Here is a 19475-nt window from a genome sequence, read left to right as displayed (position 1 = left end):
TAGAGGACTGGCTGAGCGGTGTCACACCCAGTCACCGGCAGGCAGCCCCAAAACAGCTATGCCAGGACAAGTCTGCTGTCAGCTCCTCAGTTACGACAAGCTCTTGAACACAACCTGCTCCCTCTGTCTAGTTGATGCTTTCCCCCCATATTGTTTCATCCTTGATTTGCTCAGGTTTCAGGTCTCACCTTTTATTTCTCCACATCTACCTTAGATACCTCCACTTATTACCTCCAAACACTTCATAGCCTCCCCTCCATAGTACTCTAATACTTACCGTTATATGTGTACATAATCGAGCCCACCAGGTTCCTCTGTCCATGGGATTTCCCAGGCAAGAATACTGGAGTGGGTTGCCATTTCCTCCTCCAGGGGATCTTCCCTACCCAGGGATCAAACCCGAGTTTCCAATGTCTCCTGAATTGGCAGGCGGATTGTTCTTCACCACTGTGCCACCTGGGAAGCCCTACTGTATGTTTATATTAATGTGTTATATGTATCTATGCATATCACACATGTAACTAGAAGGTCTCTCTTCCTCTTTGGCTGTACATTCCACAAGAACAGAGACCATGTCTGTTTCACATAACACACAGCAGGCTCTTGGATACTGCCTAGTATAAAAGTAAGCACACTTTCTGGAACAGCATGCATCCAGGGTTTCATCTATGGCTGCCATCACTTCACATCCTGAGAGCCTTGACAAGACCATTTCACCTGCCATGCCAGACTAGAAAGACCTTAACAGTAAACAGTGGAGGTTCTCTGCTGCCCTGTAAAAACCACTAGGCTTGCATTCTGGGCTGAAGCGGGGGCAGGAGGGTCCCTCTGTCAGTCTAATCAGTCAACAGTCATGCCAGTAACCGGGAGTGGACTTTTTTTGGATTCCAGAGGACTGCCTGATTGCTTTTCTGTCTACCAACATAAACCCTTACCTGAAGCAGTTTTTCTTTTCCTTTAGAACAGCAGAACCCAATGCAAATTTTGTTTCTGCCTTTCATCTCTCTGGGAGGCAGCCTCCATGACTGCCCCTGCTGCTCTTTGCCTCCCAGGACTCACAGCTCTTGGGCAACAGACTCCGCCCCAGCTGAGCAAGGTGATCTATGTGGCTAGTATGCTGTCATGGAAATGATAGCATGAGACTTCTGAAGCTAAATCCTAGAAGACACTGGGGCACCTGCTTCGAGCTTTATCATTTGCTCTGGGGGTAGGGGGGGCACGCTTGGAGGACACTTCGGCAGTCCTGAGCAGAGGTCCGTGATGAACTGTGTTCTCCTGCCAACAGCCTGCGCCAACTTGCCAGCCACGTAAGTAAGTCATCTTGGAAAAGGATCCCCCTCGCCTTAGTCAGATCTTCAGATGACTGCCGCCTCATTGTTCTCCTGACTGCTACCTCCTAAGACCCTCACCAAAACTAACCTGCTAAAGAGCTTCGGAGTTCTAAACCACAGAAACTGCAGGTGATAATAAAGGTTCATTGTAGCTTCAAGCTACTAAATTTGGGAGTAATTTTTTATGCAGCAGTGTATAACTAATACAATCTTTCACCACTCAAGTTTGCACAGAAAATTTTCAAGAAACTGTCACCACTTACACAAAGGGAAATAAGAAATTCATTTTTATTTTCAGTTTTTCATTTACCCCACAAGTCTCACCTCTCTGTTCATTAGATTCCATATGGAAGACATAGCAACTGGTTAGATTATTGAAAAATATTTTAGAAGGATAAGATTTATTCTGCTTTTTTAGAGAAGAGAATTTTCATATGCTAAGTAGAGAACAGAACTTTCTGAAAGTGATGAAAAGATGAGATAAGAGGGATGGGATAGAGGCTGAAGTGATGCCCTAAAGATCAGGAATGGAAAGGAGGGGAAATAAATTCAGGGATTGGTTTCTTCTATATGTCACAACCTTGCTTTCCTAAATTTTTACTGATGCCCAGCCCCAAGAAACGGTGTAACGATCAGTGTGTGGGAGTAAGATACACAGTATGACAAATCCCAGGAGGCAGGGAAATTTGTACTAGTTATAAAAGAAAAAACTAAGTGACAGCACTTGGATATCAAGACGATTTTAGAAAGGTGCGTGCGTGTGGGTGTGCTAAGTCGCTTCAGTTGTATCCAACTCTGCAATTTCATGGATTGTAGCCCACCAAGGCTCCTCTGTCCATGGGATTCTCCAGGCAAGAATACTGGAGTGGGTTGCCATTCCCTTCTCCAAGGGCTCTTCCTAAGCCAGGATAGAACCTGCGTCTCTTACGTCCCTGCATTGGCAGGTGAGCTCTTTACCACTAGGGCCATCTGGGAAGCTCCAATTTTAGAAAGGTAATAGAACCAGTCTTATTTCTCAATTCTATGGAGAAGCATTCTCAAATGTTTTCTTTTGTTTTTTCTCTATTCCCTGTCATAATAAATGTGGAACATAAAATGTTCCAATTAGAAAGAGATGTGTTACCATGATTCCTAAAGGTGGTTAATGAGCCTTTTTTTCCTAACAGAAGAATTCTGAATTCATTTGAATATTTCAATTATTGATATTAAATTCCTTTTAGCCTCATACTGCTTCTGTTTTCTTTTTCAAAGTCTTCTTTCTAGGTTTCCTTCCATTTTTATTATAAAATATGCTAGAAAAACAGAAAAACTGGGATAATTAATAGTGAGTATATAATTAATGTTTTCTCTTAACATATTCAAAGGGCTTCTTTAAGGAAGGCTGGGAGAAACAATGATGAAAAAGGTTTAATTATCCACTGGTTACAGTTAATATTGACTTGATCAGTATTAGAATTTCTAAGCATTTTCTTTCTATAGAAGGCAAGGAAATCAACAGAGGGAAGGTCTTCATAATCATAAGCTGCTTGCCAGCTTCTATTCTTAAACAGTGGATCCAAGTGCCCTTGGAACTGTTGGGGTAACTGGGTTAAACAAACAAACAAACAAACAAACAGAACCTCAAATACTCAAAAAACTAGGCTGAATTTGGTTACAGGCAATTTCCCTCAAAAAAAAAATTAATAATAATAATAATCAAAGTCTAACTATCTTAATTAGTTTGTGAGTAGAATTAGCATCATTACACATCATTGACAATTACCAAAATCCCCTGAGCTTCTCAAAGTCCTCACCAACAAAGGAAACAAAAAGATAAGAAACTCCTTTACAAGCAAAACCCAGAGGCAGAACAAAAGTGTTGAGATAGCTCGTCAGTACTGCCAGCTCAGCCAGAGCCATTGCCTTGCTGCCAACTCTCGGGTTCCAGAGTTTTTAGGCTGACTCTTATAAGGGAATCCTCGGCTTTATAGAATTAAAAAGAGAACAGTTTGAAAGACCCTGAGCCAGAACCAACCAGTTAAAGTGCCCCTGATTCCTGCCTGGCTCACAGAAACTGTGTAAGGTAATAAAATGTTTATTGTTGTCTGAAGCTGCTAAGTTTGGGGACTGTTCATTATGCAGCAACAGACACTAGTATTTCTCATGACTCAAGTTCACACAGTTTGCTAGATTCTCATCATTTATAATATAAAAGGCAAGAATATATTTTATATGAAGAAATATAAATCACTAACATGTAACATGCAAATGAAAACAAGTTTGTTAACACAATTTCTTCAGTTACAGTTAACTGTAACTGTGATAAGGCTGACAGTATAACGTTACGGGCACTGATTCTTTTACCTAATTTGCCCTAACTTTTATGACTAGCTTCTCTACCTCAAAACCCTTTCAAATTCCTACAACATGACAGCAGGAAGGAAAATGAGAAAGGAAGTTAACTTATGACAATTTTAGGCTGGAATTACTACAAACTGCGAGTGCAAGTATTTCAAGAAAGATTTTTTTTTTCTTTTTTAATATTTCTGTATTTGAAAGAATTCTAGAATAGTGGCTATAATGCCTTCAGAGCCATTCTTCATCCTTGGGTGAACTGAGTTATCTCTAAAAAGTGGCTTTTTCTTAAATAACAAGTCAAGAGATTTAGGTTTTTCCATTTCTCTCTATAAATTGGCATAAAGTTAAAGCAGCTACCAAGGTAAAAATACGACTTTTCATAAAAACAAAGGCTCTTAACAAATTTAGAATTTCATAGATGAGATAGGTGTTAGTGCTTATTTTCATATGAAAAATGGTAAGAGAAGCAGACAAAATGGTGGATGGCATAAGAAAATAAAAAAGTCACATACCCTTAAGAGGATCATGCTCTGCTCTCATAATATCAATAAGGGAATTTTCCAGAGAGTGCATATTCAAACTGTCATACATTCTACTTCGATCCTGGAAGAGAAGAAGATAAAAAAAAAGAATATAGTCTACACAATTTTTTCAAAAAGTGATGATTAATGTACTATCTAAATCTTCTTACATAAATTAGGACATTTGACTAATATAATATTACTAGTCAGTTTGCAACCCAAGACAATGTCAATAACTAAGGATCTCCTGAGCTTAATATCTCTTGTACTGGAGGACAATAGATTTCATACATTTATCTCCAAAATCACATATCAAAAGTATCTTATTTAATCAGCAGTATTAATGCAATACAGTAAAAACAGTTTCTGTTGTTATCATTCTCAACTTATAAATATTTCTGAAATCTTATACACAAAGAAAGCATTTTCAGTTGTTATTTAACTTTTAAACTTTTCACATATATATAGGAATTTGGACACTGGCCCTTGAAAAATAAATATTTGGGTGAAAAGGCTTAATTCCATAATGCACCATACTTTAAACATCAAACATTGTATGCTATTTAATAGTCAGAATTTCATAATAAAGAATGCATAAGCATCCTAAACAGTAAAAATTAAAAGCATGAAATACCAATTTCAGAACAAAGACAAACATCAAGAATAATCCTGACATATTGATCTCTGCATTTCCAAATCTTCTCTCCCCTCTACCCACTGTTGCAAAAAATGAAGGCAGGGGAGAAAAGGGCGAAAGAATTCTCACTGCAGCAAGTTTCCTATATCATCAAGTCTCAGAACAAAGTCTTTTGTGTAGTTTGAAGTTTTGTTTGCTGAATGTCAAACCCCTCAACTTGCTTACTAGAAGGAATCTGATTCTGTAATGTTCATTTATTTATATTGTATTCTGTTCAATATACATTCAATAAACTTGAACAAATATATACAGGGAGCCACCACAGCAAGCCCTGGCCTGTGCCCCTCTAATTGCCAGGCAGTCTGTTCCCAAATTATGCCCATGTTAACCCCACTCATTTATGTTTAAGTGTGTACCCTACCCGGTGCTTATGCATTGTGTGTAAATGAGGGGAAGGTTGACCAGGCAGGCCACTTCCAATTCTCAAAGAATAATGAACACAGAAAAAGGAAAGGAAGAACCAGAAAAGTTGGGGGAAAAAGTCTCCACAGAAATCAGAATGAGGCACTTCTTAACCTAGGTCCCTGAGCTTCAAGGACCATGACACCTGTGAGATGATGTAATGCTCCATATGGACATGTATATGTGATTTTTTCCTGAAAAGGTTTATGGTTTCCTTAGTTTTCCAAAGGAGTCCACAATCCAGAGAAGATCCAGAACCACTCTTTTAGAAAGCCAAGGAAAAACATAAGAAGCTTTTCTTAGAGTATGTTGACTTTTTAAAATTCTCCTCTGACGTTTCAATGAAGGTTGCAAGCTTTTTTTTTTGAGGGGGGCGGGGGTGGGGTGGGAGATCACCACTGCAGACTAAACAAGTCACTGTCAGAGAATTCAAAACTGTGCAAAGCAACAGTGAACGATGGAAAGAATACTAGACCTGGAAGATCCTGCTGGAGCTTCATCACTACCTACATTAGCACCCCTTACTTAGTTTGCCTTAGACTCCTGAGATGTAACACACCCACCAGTAATAGGTGTTCCCTAGAACAATGACCTTGATTGGGGATGGAGGCACACAGTCACTGTGCTGTAACAGCAACTCTTGCACTTAAGCATGCTTCAGAAATATCTGGAAGGCTTGTCAGACATACACGTTTGCTGGGACTCATCAACTGATTCAATAGGTCTGATTCAACAGGTCTGGAGTGGCCTCTGAGAATTTTATTTCCAGTAAGTACCCAGGTGATCCTGAGACTGCTGGTCCAAAGACCACACTTTAAGAAGCATTGCGCTTCTTAACCTGAAGCTACTTAACCTTTTTAGGCTTTGTTCCATCTTCAAGAAAATAAAACAATCGCATCAACCTAGATGATGTCTAAAGTCCACTTTAAAAATAATAGAAATAATGGAAAAGCAAAAGACTTACAGTAGTATATAACAAATAAAACTGGGATACAGAAAAACTTGGGCAGAAATGACATGCAATTTTTGTAATCTATCCAAATATGTCCATCTTTTGTGCTTCCATGTATGAATTCATAACTAATTTGTTGGTTTTCCTGCCTCTGTCAATGAATTTCTAAGTTAATTAGGGGTAGGGACCTGCTAATTATGGAATATAACTATCTCTCAAATGTTTGTTGAATGAACAGTATTTATCTTTACCATAAAAGCTGCAAAAGTTTAAGTTGAGCTCAGAGACTGCACTTTTAGGTGGTAATTACAAAGGACTGCAAATCTCAGAATCTTCCATAGACTAAGTACTCAAAATGTTAAGTAACTAAACTGAGACAAGTATCAGGTAATAATGTGACCTTGTTGTCGACTTGAATTTCCAACCACACAATAAAAGATTAGATATTATATTCAAAGCTCCAAAATGTATTTAAAATATAGAATTTAAAAAGTAAACTGTCATGACAAAAATCTTAAAAAAGTGTGCTGTATCAAAGGGTTCTAAGATGGAATATAACATAGATACTTTATAGCCTACTGATCTTAAATTCTTACAAAGAAATGTGTTATGGTTCAGGGCTATCTTCTCAGGCTTATGTTTTCTGAACAGAATCAGACATGACCTGTCTTCAGTCAACCTATGAACTTAATTAATGGTAACTAATACCACCCAAATTTGCATTTCCCATACAACTTTGATTTATGTATTTATTTGGCCAGCCTCTACCTCCATTCCAAGGAGTATGATTTTGCTTTAGAGCACAGCAAAATTAATGCAGAATCCTATACATACTGTCAACGGGCCATGGATAATATTTAAGGCATGAAGAGAAAATATACAAGCAAGTTATTCAATAAATGTATCAACTCTGGCAACTCTTATTTTTAAAATAAAAAAGCCACATGTATTAACAGCTTTAGTTTTAATACCTATATCCAACTAAAACAGTGAGATGCCCACTTATAAAGTCCCTTATTTTCCTTTGCATATCAAGTCTTTCATCATGAAACAAACTCCTATTTCAGCAAAAAAAACAGCAAGCTATTTTAAAACTATTAACTTAGTTATACTTTATTAAGCATCAGCTGCAGCCCACATGATTTTTAAATCACCAAATACAAAATAGCCTTGAGCAGGCAAAGAGCTCATGACCTCGCAAAAGTTACTTTCTGGGTAATGGAACCTGGAGGTCGGTCATGTTAAAAAAAGATACAGATAATTCCATTAAGTAAAGTGTGGGGATTAAAATATAACTTCTGAAAAAAAAAATATTTGGTTACAAGACAAACACTCATGCATTCTTCAGGAACAGGGACATTAGAACAAATTGTGTTCATGTAAACTCCCATTGGTTCAAAAGCTAAATGGAAATCCTGAATCCATTTTAAAGTTATCATAAACACAGGAATACTGATTATCATAAAAAGATGGGAAATCACAGCAATGTAATTTACATTTATTACTACATGGTTATTTGAAAACAGCCAATACTTCACAAAAGTAAAAATCTACCAGAAAAAGTTTATCCAAATCTACTGCAGAAATATGAAAGCTATGTGGCAAAGAACCAACTAAATGGGCTTTCAGAAACTGAGATTACAGTATCCCACAATGAACAGGCAAAAATTAGAACACAATGGTAAAAAAACAACAATCTCTTATATTCTGATAGTTTGCTACAGTCTTTAAATACAAACATTTGCCACAAAGACTTACGGAAGCAACAACGAACTCCTAGAAAGACTAAAAAACACAGAAAGAACAAAGTCATTCTAATTTTAAAAAGGATGACCTGGAAAGATTATGAACATTGATTGAAAGTTAACTAATGTGGTCAACAGTGATATTAAAATACAACAAAAGGAACTTAAACTTACTTAAAAGGGAACTTTTTTATGGGATGTTGTATTTTTGCTTTGACACAATCAAAACCCTATTTATTATTTCAAAAGAGGTAGGTAAATAGAAGCTTTTCCTTTTGACAATGATGTATCCTCCCTATGAAAAAAGAGGCAGATTATAGAAAGCCCACCAGGTTCCTCTGTCCATGGGATTCTCCAGGCAAGAATACTGGAGTGGGTTGCCATGCCCTCTTCCAGGGGATCTTTCAGATCCAGGGGTTGAACCTGGGTCTCCAGCATTGAAGGCAGGTTCTTTACCATCTGAGTCACAAGAGAAGCCCATAGAAAAACTCTATATCATATTTAAAGTTATACCAGATGACTTGGGCATATATTCTTCTGCCTAAGTAGAAATATCAACTTTTGTTGTATTTTTGTGTTTAGTTCTCCTGATTATACTCTGCTACTGCACTTTACTGAGCGAGCATCAGATACTGTACTGCTCTGCCTCAGTACGCAATGTAGCTCTCAATCTCATACACTCCCATCTGATTCTCTGTTGTTTCACACAGAGATATCCCTTATTCATCCAACTGGACTTTCATCTTCTCAAAAGCAAAGAACAGTATCTCTCTAGACATATCTCCAGGGTAAAGCACTACTGCATATACAATGAATATACATTTCTTGACCTTCCTTTATTATTCTAATCCTCAACAAAGAGCTGTAACAGTGATTTGGGGGGGAAAACATCAAGCCCCAAATAGCCAAAGCTAATTTAGTATCCACAATGGTTAAATAAAATGGAAAGGTAAGTAAAAAAAATACCTGGTGTAAGAATGTATCAAGTACAAGTAAAGAACTGAGCAGATAGGAAACATAAAAAGGATCTTAAGCACAGATAACGAGATCCCATCCTACCTTATTTTCAGTAGGTATGATAGTTTCACAACTACCAGTGTCCCTATAAACTCATCTAGTTTAAGAATCACAATTTAAGGAACGTTTCATTAAATGAAAACTTGGACTTGACCTTGTTTTTTGTATAATGTGAATAAAGTCTCCAAAGAATATATTTTTCTGAGAGGTCCCCAGATTATCACATCACATTTATCATAATAGCCTGGATATTAAAGATTAGCAAAAAATATCTTCAGTTAATTCAAGGTAGTTTATGTACATTCCCAGGAATTGCAGGGAGAACATCTATAAGACTCCAAGTCTAGAGCTGGAAAAAAATATATATACACATTCAGCTAAAGAGCAGGCCAACTCTCACAGGCTTTATAGGCTATAATACAGTTTTAAAAGCATGGTGTTGGTTTGTTTACAGAAAACTGATATGCTATATATAAACTAAGTAATAACCTCAGCTCCTAGTATATTTACTCTCCATTGAAAATATTCCAGTATTAATGAATAAATATACTGCAGCCTGTTTATCTGCCTAAAAATTCAATTTTAAGGTAATTTAGAATTCATACTTTTGAGTATGACTTAGCATATTAGCAAGAGTAGCTAATAGCATTTTAAACAAAAGTAGTATTATATTTAGCCTTAAAGAAACTAATAAAAAATACATTCATTTTAAACTCAGAAATGAATATAACAATTTATATTTGTTTTTAAAAAGTTTTTAATCTGAAGTGTTTTGATTAAAAAAAGAGGGAGTATTTTAAATAAGGAAATGCCAATTTGAAAATTTTACATACAACTGAAATAAAACCAATGTACAAAACTATTTCTTTTCCATTTACTAAATTCCGTTACACGTCCCATTCTTGGTATAGGTTAGGCCAGGTACAAGAATTAAGACTTTAGTTCTACGGTTTACTACAGTTTAGACTTAAATCAATTTGAGACTTAAGGAAATTTTAAAAGTTAAATGTTTTTATTTGTTAACTAAAATGTATTAGTATAAAAATATTGTATATGATGAAAAAAGATCAGAAATGAAAATAATCTCCCCAGATATTTAAGTGTCTAAGTATTTTCTATAATTTTAACTTTGCCAAATATTGAGGAACTACCCAACTGTTTAAGATACCAATTGCAGCTGCTGCTTTAGTTTGTAGCTGCTGCTGTATTTCTAAGAACCTCAACTTCAAATACCTCAACCTTTTATGGAAAGAGAGAAACCCTGAACAAATTTTGTATAATAAGTACCCTTAGGGTACTCAAAGAAAAAACATCATTGCTTTTAAGGCCAGGTGGGATGTCATACAGGGTACGTCCACCGCCTGGGACCAATGCCCATTGCTCCCCCTGCCCCTCAAATAAAGCAAGACCCTTGTATTCTAAAAATAAAGGAGGGGGGATAAGGAAGCAGGGAGCAAAAGACGTGGCCACAATAGATGAAAGAAAGCACAAGAGCTGGCTACAAAGGCCTTACAGGATCTAGTTCTAGACATTCCTCTTACAGATAGGGAAACTATGACCCAAAGAGATGAAAGCCCATAAACTGTGTCATCCAATGTCAAAAAACTCGTGAGAGGAAGAAGATTCAGGTTTCAGGTCTCCTTTTCTTCTAGGTCAGTTCACTTTCCACTATCTTTTTCTTTAGCATTCTCTTCAACTTCATCCTCATATCTCAGGCTCAGGAATCCACAGGGATTGCCAATATCTCAACAATTTACCAAAAAATAAAAATAAAAAAAATTATCCTTATGCATCAAAATCCTTTTCCTAAAGTGAATTTACCTTAAATCCTAAGGGCATAGATAAGAGCAGAGAAGCTGAGTGGGAGGGCTGATGGCCCTCATCCTGTGGGAGTCCCATGGGCACCTCTGCAGAGCCCAGTTTGAAAATTCCCCTTTCATTATGACCTCTATCTATTGCAGCATTTTTCTACCCACTGAAGCCATCTTAATAACCTAATCTCTCAACATCTGCCCCCCAACCCCCATGGATCCTCATTGACATCTTTGTCTTCTTTTTCCTCCACAGTTACACACCCCCCTCACATATCCTCCTGCTTCCTCCTGGTACAACCTCTTCAAATAATTATGTCCTTTCTTGTCTAAAAACATGTCCCTTGCCACCTTCAAAATAATTACCAGTTTTTCTCTTCTAGCATACCATCTCCTAGGCATTTATGTATTTAATTTGAACACCATAACTTGAAAATGCCACTAATATAGCCTAGAAGAAGAAGAGAGGAGAAGAGAGGAGAGTAGAAATAGATGGATTACATTGCAACATTAACAAGATAATAAATTACAAATTACATGAGATGCATACTTATTTCTAACTGGAGATTCTGGCAGGACTACTTTGGTAAATAGGTGGACTTATTTAAAACAAGTGCTAATGGCTGATTACTGAAGTTACTGCCAACCCTCCCGGTTAGAATGCTATTTTCAAATGTAATATTAATCTGTTTATACAGTCCTTACTTGTAAAATCATTTCATGTTGATAAAGTAACTACGGATAACAGAGCTCCATTCACTGGACTCCCACAATGTCAAGTCTATGGTCATTCAAGCTTGGGCTCTGTAGTAAAGAATCCTCTTTTGTGAGGACTGAGTGTTCTACTTGTCCTGCAAATTATTCTCATCACCTGGTACCCACTATGCATTCAAATTTCATCTGCAGGAAGAGAGACAGCATTTTGTAACCATAAAGGACTTGAAGGTGATTCGACCAAGACTTGACTCTCAGATGTTTGACTCAGTTTCTTTTCTATAAGGAACTGATTATTTGGGAGAAGAGAAGTGCATAATAGCAGTAACAAAATTTAGAGAAATACAATAAACTTTTTTATAAAGGTGAAAAACTGAACTAAGGGCTTTCTTAGAAGTATATCTCAAGACAAATACAGCATGTTTCATGAAAAAGTTTGCCAAAAAATCCTATAAAACATTTATTAAATGTACGATTAGATGTTAAACATATGATTTTATACCTAACTGCAAATGATTCTGAGAAGACATAAAATATGTTCACTTTAAATGATTCTGAAAAGAGATAAAAGGTGTTCAGTTTGACTGATGTTTAAAGTCAGGTGCACTTGGGTATATGATTCCTTTTTCCAAAAACAAATCAATTACTTTCAGGAAATGTAAAATGATTATGAGTTACTTTCAAATTTAAAAACGAAGCACTTTAAATAGTTTAAGAGATCCTTTAAAAATATGTTGCTTTCACGCTTTCTGACATATGCTTAAACAAGTATAATTGAAAAGTACATACTAAATCCTACTCACAATACAAATACTAAACCCCTAGCCAAAATCCTGGTAAGTACACACTGTGCAGCCTACCTGGTCTATTCTGGATGTTCCGGCTGCAGTGCACCAACTATCTTGGAGTGAATCTGAGCCCCAAGCTGGCAACTGCAAACTAGATCTCACCTTCAATAGCATAGAAGTTTTCATCAGAAACAAGCAGTTCTCTTCCCCACACCCACCCACAAAAAAAAAAAAAAAAAAAAGGAACAAAGAATGAAAAGGAAAAAAAAAAAAAAAAAAATCAAAAGTTCTATCTTGTATCTTTGTTCCATCCTCTAACAGTGTTAAGGGAAAGATATCCTCATTTTAGATAATATAAGGGGACTTCATTAACTTAAAATATCAACAAAATATTAAAGGTCTGAAAAAATGTCTAATCCTCATAAATATTAGGCCACATTTAGAAAAAGTCACTGAATCAGTGAACAAATTTGAATTTAATGTAAAACACCCTAATATTATTTTGCCTTGATCAGAGCTGCACTAACTATATTTGAATATACATACAGCTGATCATAGTCAAATTCATGAACAATTACTAAATATTTTAGTTTAGCTATATTGGAGGAGAAACTCATTTTGGTGGCCTGTTAAAGATTAATAAGGCATTCACAAGGAGCTGCCAATTAAAAAGCTTCAATATGAATTTAAGAAATACAGCAGGGTTTTTCTATACTTAATGAAGCTTGTTTTCTATTATGTGTTTAGAGAATTTTTTTTTTTTTAGTCTCATTTTCTCTGTATAGGTATTTCATCCTGTGATAGACACTTAAACATTAGAGCTTTCTCATTTTAATCCATGAACTTTATCATGCTATTACTACTACCACCACCCAATTTCCTATATTGAAAGATTAACATTAGAAACAAGGCCATTTACACACCATTCTTACCTGTAAGGGTAAGAGTGTATTACTATTGTTGTCTGTTCTGAACACATTATCTTCAATCCAAGATTTTGGAGTCAGTGATGGAGTAGAGCGAGTGAATTTCGGTGGTGCTATGACATTACCAGAAAACGGTTTCTTCAATGGAGATATCTGATTCATAGCTCCTGGAAGCCCCATGTTTCCAGTTCTACGGTGATCTCTGCCGTGCATCGCTCCCCAGGACATACTTCCGGTGCCCCAGCCACTGCTTTGATGGTTGCTCCAAGGAGATTGTTTCAGAAGAGGCTGGGGAAAACACATCTATTTAAGTTACAGGCATTTAAAGAGTTTATAATTGAAATCCAAACCTAGGCCTGAGTTAAGAGTTCATATAATCTTTTAAAAAATGAGTATTTAATAGACTTGAGATCTTGTATATGAAAACATATTCACTTAATGCTAGGTGACTTTTCGTACTCTCGTCTACATAAATTATAATGAATCAAGCAGATATTTCAGGACAATTACTAAAATAGAACCATGCAGTTACTTTTTTTCCCCTTCAAGAGAGCCATATACATGACAGATATGAAAAAAAACTAAAGATAAAAATTGAAATTAACTTTGAAGATCCTTAAAGATATAACTTATACTATGATCTTTACGCAATCATATTCTGCTAAGCATACCACTAGAAATAGGGTTTTATTTATTAAAATATACCAATCATATGAGTGAAATATGATCACTGTAGAAGTGGTTAATAACATTTGGCTTTATTCTATAGAATGGAATAAAAATGCCTTTGGGGGATAGAGAAAATACAAGAAATGTCTCTCTCTTTTTTTTGCACTGTATTCAACTTTTAAAATATTTTATTCCACTTTTAATGTACTTTCTTTGAAATTTTTGTAGTTGTTATTTTACTTAACTATCCAAGAAACTGTTATTATCTGCTATAATCCATAGGTGGATACACTGAGAAGACTATGTACTTTGATCATTCTAGTAGAGATCTTAATAATACATGTCTCCATTAATGTCATCCATTTTCAAAAATAAATTATATTCCAAAACAGAACCAATGGCAAAAAAAGTTGAGTCATCAAAGAATGAAAAATTCTCCAAGAGGCTATAACTGTAGATTTTGAAGAGTATTAATTGCTAGCAATTATATTGTCAATAAGCTTATAATTTAATAATTTTGTGGTAACACTGAGCCAAAGGGAGTATAGGTCATAGAGTTACTATATAAGTTAATAAGTTACTGTTAAGTCAAACACTCTTAAACCTATTTTTTGGATAAACCTGGTCTATAGTACCTGTTTAAAAACATTTTTTAATGCTAACATAACCATGAATATATACTACCCTTTCCCCCTCTACATATTTCAAAAGCATAGCTAAGGGTCCATGGACAAATCCCTCATTCTTGAGGGCCTTACTTTCCTCATGGACACAGTACTCAAACTTCTCTTGCAGTGATCTAAAATTCCATTTAATAGTTGGGTGACCTTTTACACTCCATTGCGAGACCCTTCTGTTTGACAAAAAGCGGATTACTGTTAAATATGGATCTCTGTATACAGTCTTCTAATAATAGTCCACGGCCTCAAGAACACAAACATACCTATTGATAATTGTCGCCACAGGTTTCCAGTTAAAAAAGAAAGACCCTGACATCCAAAAGATAGCTCTTCAAGATCAGGTAAATCATGGAAAAGTGGCATATTATTTCAAAATTAGTTAATTTCAACTCTTACAGGCCACATTCTCCTTCCTCAGGGAGAAACAAGTGGAGTGATTCAACAAAAGCTGTTAACTGTTATTCTGGTTAATTTAAACAGACTGTTAACTGTTACTTGGGTTAATTTAGATAGTAGTCACCTCTTGAAAAGGTTAATCCTTAAAAACTAACCCGTCAATGGAAAAAGTTACATCAGTTAATACTTAAGGTTAAGGTCCAATTTTGCTTCTCAGTCTTTAATCACTGAAGTGGCCTTAGACAGAATAACCACTCTAATAAATGCTGACTAGATTAAAAAAAAAAAAGAACAACAAAATACTCTTTCAATGTCAACTAACCAACCCAGCGGTCACTCAGACGTTGTCCTGACAGGATAACAACACAGTCCTTGAATTTCAGAAAGGACCCGGATGAATAACCTGCCCGTTGTGATTTCATAGCTGCACTACCCCCTCAAAATATACCCCCTTAAAATAATCTTCAAGAGAAGATTAAGGCCACCAAAAAAAAAAAAAAAAAGGAAAAGTCTTCTCTTCAAGGTAACACACTAATCGCAGGCTCGTTTAGTTTTAAAACCTACAAGATATTACCCAAACCTTGAGAGGCACAGAAAGTGAAACAAGCTTGGAGCACCGATCTCCTCAGCCATCTGACAGCTCGGGGGGCCGACCCACGCGGGGAGGGAGGCAGGTCGGCGGGAGGAGGGCCGGCCGGCGGCCGCTCGCCGACGCGGGTCCCGCCGGGCTAGGCGGTGCGGCGGCCACCGCCTCGCCCGCGACGGCTCCCTCCGGCCAATTCAGGAGGAACGAAACCCTAAAGCAAAAAGGCCTTTCCGCCCATTCCCTCACTGGACGGCGGCGGAGGCTCACGGGCTGCCCACACGCGTCGCCTCCGGTAATCCTTCCCCAGCTCGCTTCCCACAGCCGCTCCTCCCGAGGCCGCCGCCCGAGCCCGCCGGTCCCGCGTCGCCGGCCCCTCGGTCCCCGAACCCCGGCCGCCTCGCCGCGTCTCCCGGGCTCGGGGAAGCCGACCGGCTAGTCGGCCGGCCGGCCGCCCGCCCGGCCAGGGGGGCGCCGGCGGAGCCCCGGGGTTGCCCGCTCCGTGGGACCGGAGGGGACGTCGCGCCCGGGCGCCCGCCGCCCCGGCCCGGGCGCCATTCCGCCCCGGCCCCAGCCTCCAGCGCCGCGCCGGGGCGTTCGAGGGGGCGCCCGGCCGGGGCCACTTCCAGCCGGGCCCGCCTCCGGAGCCCCACAGCCCACGGTGGCCACAGCCCTCTTGCCCAGCCGGCGGCCCGAGTCCCGTGGCCCTTCACCGCCCTCCGCGTCCCCCTCCTTCGGGCGAGCGGCCCTCGCCGCGGCTCCTCGGGGCCGCTCGGCCGAGCCCGGTCTCCGGCCGCCCCGCCCGCGGTCTCCCCGGCCCCGCGACGCAGGCGGGCGGCCGCCCGTCCGCCGTTACCTGGTGGTGGTTGTAGGAGTTCCTCTGCTGCAGGAAGGCGGCGGCCGCCGCCTGGTGCTGCTGCTGGAGCTGCGGGCTGACGGGCGACCTCCGGCTCTGCGGCTGCTGCGGCGCCGCGGGCGGCGGGGGCTGCTGCTGAGGTAAATTCATGGCGGGCGGCGGGGGCACGGCGGCCGCCGAGAAAGGGCCCCCGAAGCCGCCGCCGCCACCGCCGCTCGCCGGCACGCTGAGCCCCGCGCAGCCGTGCGGGGACACCGGCGAGAAGCTCGGGAAGAAGGCCGGGTTCATGGACGACGGCAGCCCGGGGTAGAAGCCGTTCTCCGAATCGGGGCTGGGCGGCGGCATGGCGCTGAGCGAGCCGCCGCCGCCGCCACCGCCACCCGGGGTGGCGGCCGACGAGCCCGGCGGCTGCGGCTGCGGCTGCGGCGGCTGCTGGGGAGGCGGCGGCGGCGGCGGCTGCTGGGGCGGCGGCGGCGGCTGGGACTGGGGCGGCGGCGACGCGGTCTGCACCGACCAGGGGGTGCCGAAGCCGGGCAGCGGCGGCGGCGACGCGGAGCCGCCTCCCCCTCCGCCTCCGGGGGGCCCCCCGCCCCCGCTGCCGCCGCCGCCGCCGCCGCCCGGGTGCGGAAGGTCTGGGCTCTGCAGGCTGCTGAAGGCGCCCGCGCCGAGCGCCCCGCCGGGCAGGAGGTTACTGGGACTGTTGAGCAGAGGGTGGTTGGGAGACTCCATGGAGCCCGGCGCGGGGTTCACCGGCGGCGTCGAGGGGGCCAAGCCCGCATTGGGGGGCTCGGCGGCGCTGCCCTCGCCCGCGGCCGGGGTCTTGCGAGGGCTGCCCGCGCCTCCGTGGCGGCGCCGCGAGGCTGCGGGCGGCGAAGGCTGGAGCTGCGGGAGCGGGGGCAGGTCGGCCGGGCGCTGCCGCGGGGCGAAGTCCTGCGGCGGGAGGTGTTGCGGGTGCGGGAGGCTGAACTGCGGCGGCGGCGGCGGCTGCTGGCGCTGGGTGATCGGCGCCGGCTGGAGGAGCTGGCCGGGCGGCGGCGGCGGCGGGCTGAACCGGCCCGGGCAGTGGAGCGGCGGCGGCGGCGGCTTCGAGTCCGGAGGGTGGGGAAGATGGGGAGGGCTGAACTCTTTCCTCTTCTGGCTGCTCAGCTGCTGCTGCTGCCGCTTACTGAAGTCCTGCGGGGAGGAGGTGCGGCGGCAGCAGCAGCAGGAGGCGGAGGAGGAGGAGGGGTGGTGCAGACTCGGTTTGAAGTCCTGGGAGGGGAGGAGGTGGGTCACACCCGCGTTCGTGCCGCCGCCGGGGTGGTGGTTGGGGAGTTTCTCCGTGGCCGCCGCCCCCGAGAGCGGCCGCGCCGGCTGCTGTGTCAGCCCCAGCAGCAGCTCATCCTGCATGGTCTGCTGATGCGCCAGGAACGGGGAGGAAGAGGAAGCGGCAGCAGCGGCGGCAGCTGAGCGGTCCGCGCCGCCGCAGCCGAGGGGGATCGACAAGGGGGAGGCGGCCTCCGAAAAGCCGGTGACAGGCAACGGCGGCGGCGAGAGCGGGCCGAAGGGCGTGGCGGAGGGCAGCGGGGCGGCGGGTCCCGCGGCGGAGGGACAGTACGCCCCGCCACTGAACAGGGACCCGGGGCTGTTGCTTCGGAGAGGGGCGGTGTGCAGCACCCCAAAACCGAAGTCCCTCATTTATCAGGCCGGCGGCCGCGGGAGGAGACGCGCCCCGTCCGCCGCCGCCGCCGCCCTGCCTAAGAAGCCGCCGGATCTGAGGCGGAGCGGCCGTGGTGGAAGGAGGTGGGGCGGGGGGAGTCAGTGAGAGAGGGACACCGTGACTGAGCCAGGGGGCACCGACTTCGGCCCCCGTCACCCCTCGCGGCGCTCACCACCACCTCCCGAGACCGGCTCGGGCTCCGCCGCCGCGGCCGCCGCCGCCGCCGCCGCCCAGGCCGCTTAAGAAGCCCGGAACGTGCGTCAGCGCCACCTCACAATCGCGCCGCCCCCCGCGGTGCGTCCCGGCACGCGCGGGCCCGCGGCCGCCGCACCCCCCACTGCCCCGCCTCCCCCGCCACCCCGCCTTTTATGAATATACAGATGAGGGCCGGGGACGCGCTCGCGTTCTCGGGAGGGCGCGGGGGAGCGCGAGCGCGAGCGCCGCGTCTCCTCAGGCTACCCCCGCGTCCGGGAAAAGGAGCGGCCGGTTGGACCGGCGGGCGGCCGGCGACGCCTGAGCGCTCGGCGCGCGCTCACGAGAGCGCGCGCGCGTGGCTCGGACAGTTCCTGGGCAACCGCCCCTCTGGGCGCGGGGTCCCGGCTGAGTCTGCGGCAGGTCGCGCGCGCCACCTGCCCTCCGACCGCGTCTCCCTCAGGGCCCTGCCCTGGGTCACGGGAGGCCGCCGGGAGAGGGGTCCGCCCTAGGCAGCGCTGGCCCGCGGGGGAAACTGAGGCCCGGGAGTGGCTCTCCGCGTCAGCGGCCGCGCGGGGATCCCGGCGCCTCGCGTCCCCCTCCCGGGGCTTGGCGCGGGAGGCCTCTGGCCGGCACGCGTGTGCAGGGCTCGGCCGCCTCGCAGGCCGCCGGGCGGCTCGCCCTGGAAAACGCCTTTTCGCGCGGGTTTCCGTTTTTTGTGTGTGTTTTTTTTTTTTAGCCTCTCGTGCCGCGTGCTGTCATCCGCCCTCCCGCCGCCGCGGGGAAGTGTTCCCTGTCGTGGAAACACGAAGCCCCGGCCGCGTCCCAAACGTTTTCACTTCAGTGGTGACGAACAAAATTCCCCGCAAACCCCGCGGCCCCGCGCGGCGGTTTACACGCAGACGCGGACCCCGCGGCGAGCTCCCGGGGAAAGCTGGGCCCGCTCCCCAGCCCTCCAGGTCGGGAAAGCGCGCCCCGCGCGGGGCCGAGGGACTGCGGGGTGGGCGACTCCTCCCGAGCCGCGCTCGTTCAGGCATCTCCGCCCCTTCCCCCCGGAGACCCAACTATTTCCAAAGCTTTATGAATTTTAAAGGGAGAAAGGCTTCTTGACAACGGGGAGGAAAAGGAGATTCTGACTCAGCAACCGACTTGTTGAGAC

At 44.0% G+C, this 19475-nt stretch overlaps 1 protein-coding gene across 6 annotated transcripts in view; it reads right to left on the bottom strand.

The window, feature by feature from the left end:
- Positions 1-18344, bottom strand: part of CPEB2 (cytoplasmic polyadenylation element binding protein 2) — a 68588-nt gene extending 50244 nt beyond the window's left edge. For 3 of the 6 annotated variants that reach the window (XM_027545057.1, XM_027545058.1, XM_027545059.1), the window contains exons 1-3: positions 16426-18344; positions 13248-13529; positions 4181-4271 (exon numbers count right to left, since the gene is read on the bottom strand). In XM_027545057.1, coding sequence (XP_027400858.1) covers positions 4181-4271; positions 13248-13529; positions 16426-18102 — 2050 coding nt within the window. In that variant the 5' untranslated portion in view covers positions 18103-18344. Of the gene's footprint in view, positions 1-4180; positions 4272-12387; positions 12478-13247; positions 13530-16425 lie in introns of all 6 variants that reach the window. The other 3 variants (XM_027545054.1, XM_027545056.1, XM_027545055.1) reach the window with 2 other exon arrangements.
- Between the last annotated feature and the right edge of the window lie 1131 nt (positions 18345-19475).

Source organism: Bos indicus x Bos taurus, chromosome 6, assembly GCF_003369695.1.
Source record: "Bos indicus x Bos taurus breed Angus x Brahman F1 hybrid chromosome 6, Bos_hybrid_MaternalHap_v2.0, whole genome shotgun sequence".
Classification (NCBI taxonomy): domain Eukaryota; kingdom Metazoa; phylum Chordata; class Mammalia; order Artiodactyla; family Bovidae; genus Bos; species Bos indicus x Bos taurus.
Note: the sequence above shows the minus strand (reverse complement) of the source record. Positions and strands in the feature narration are given on the sequence as shown.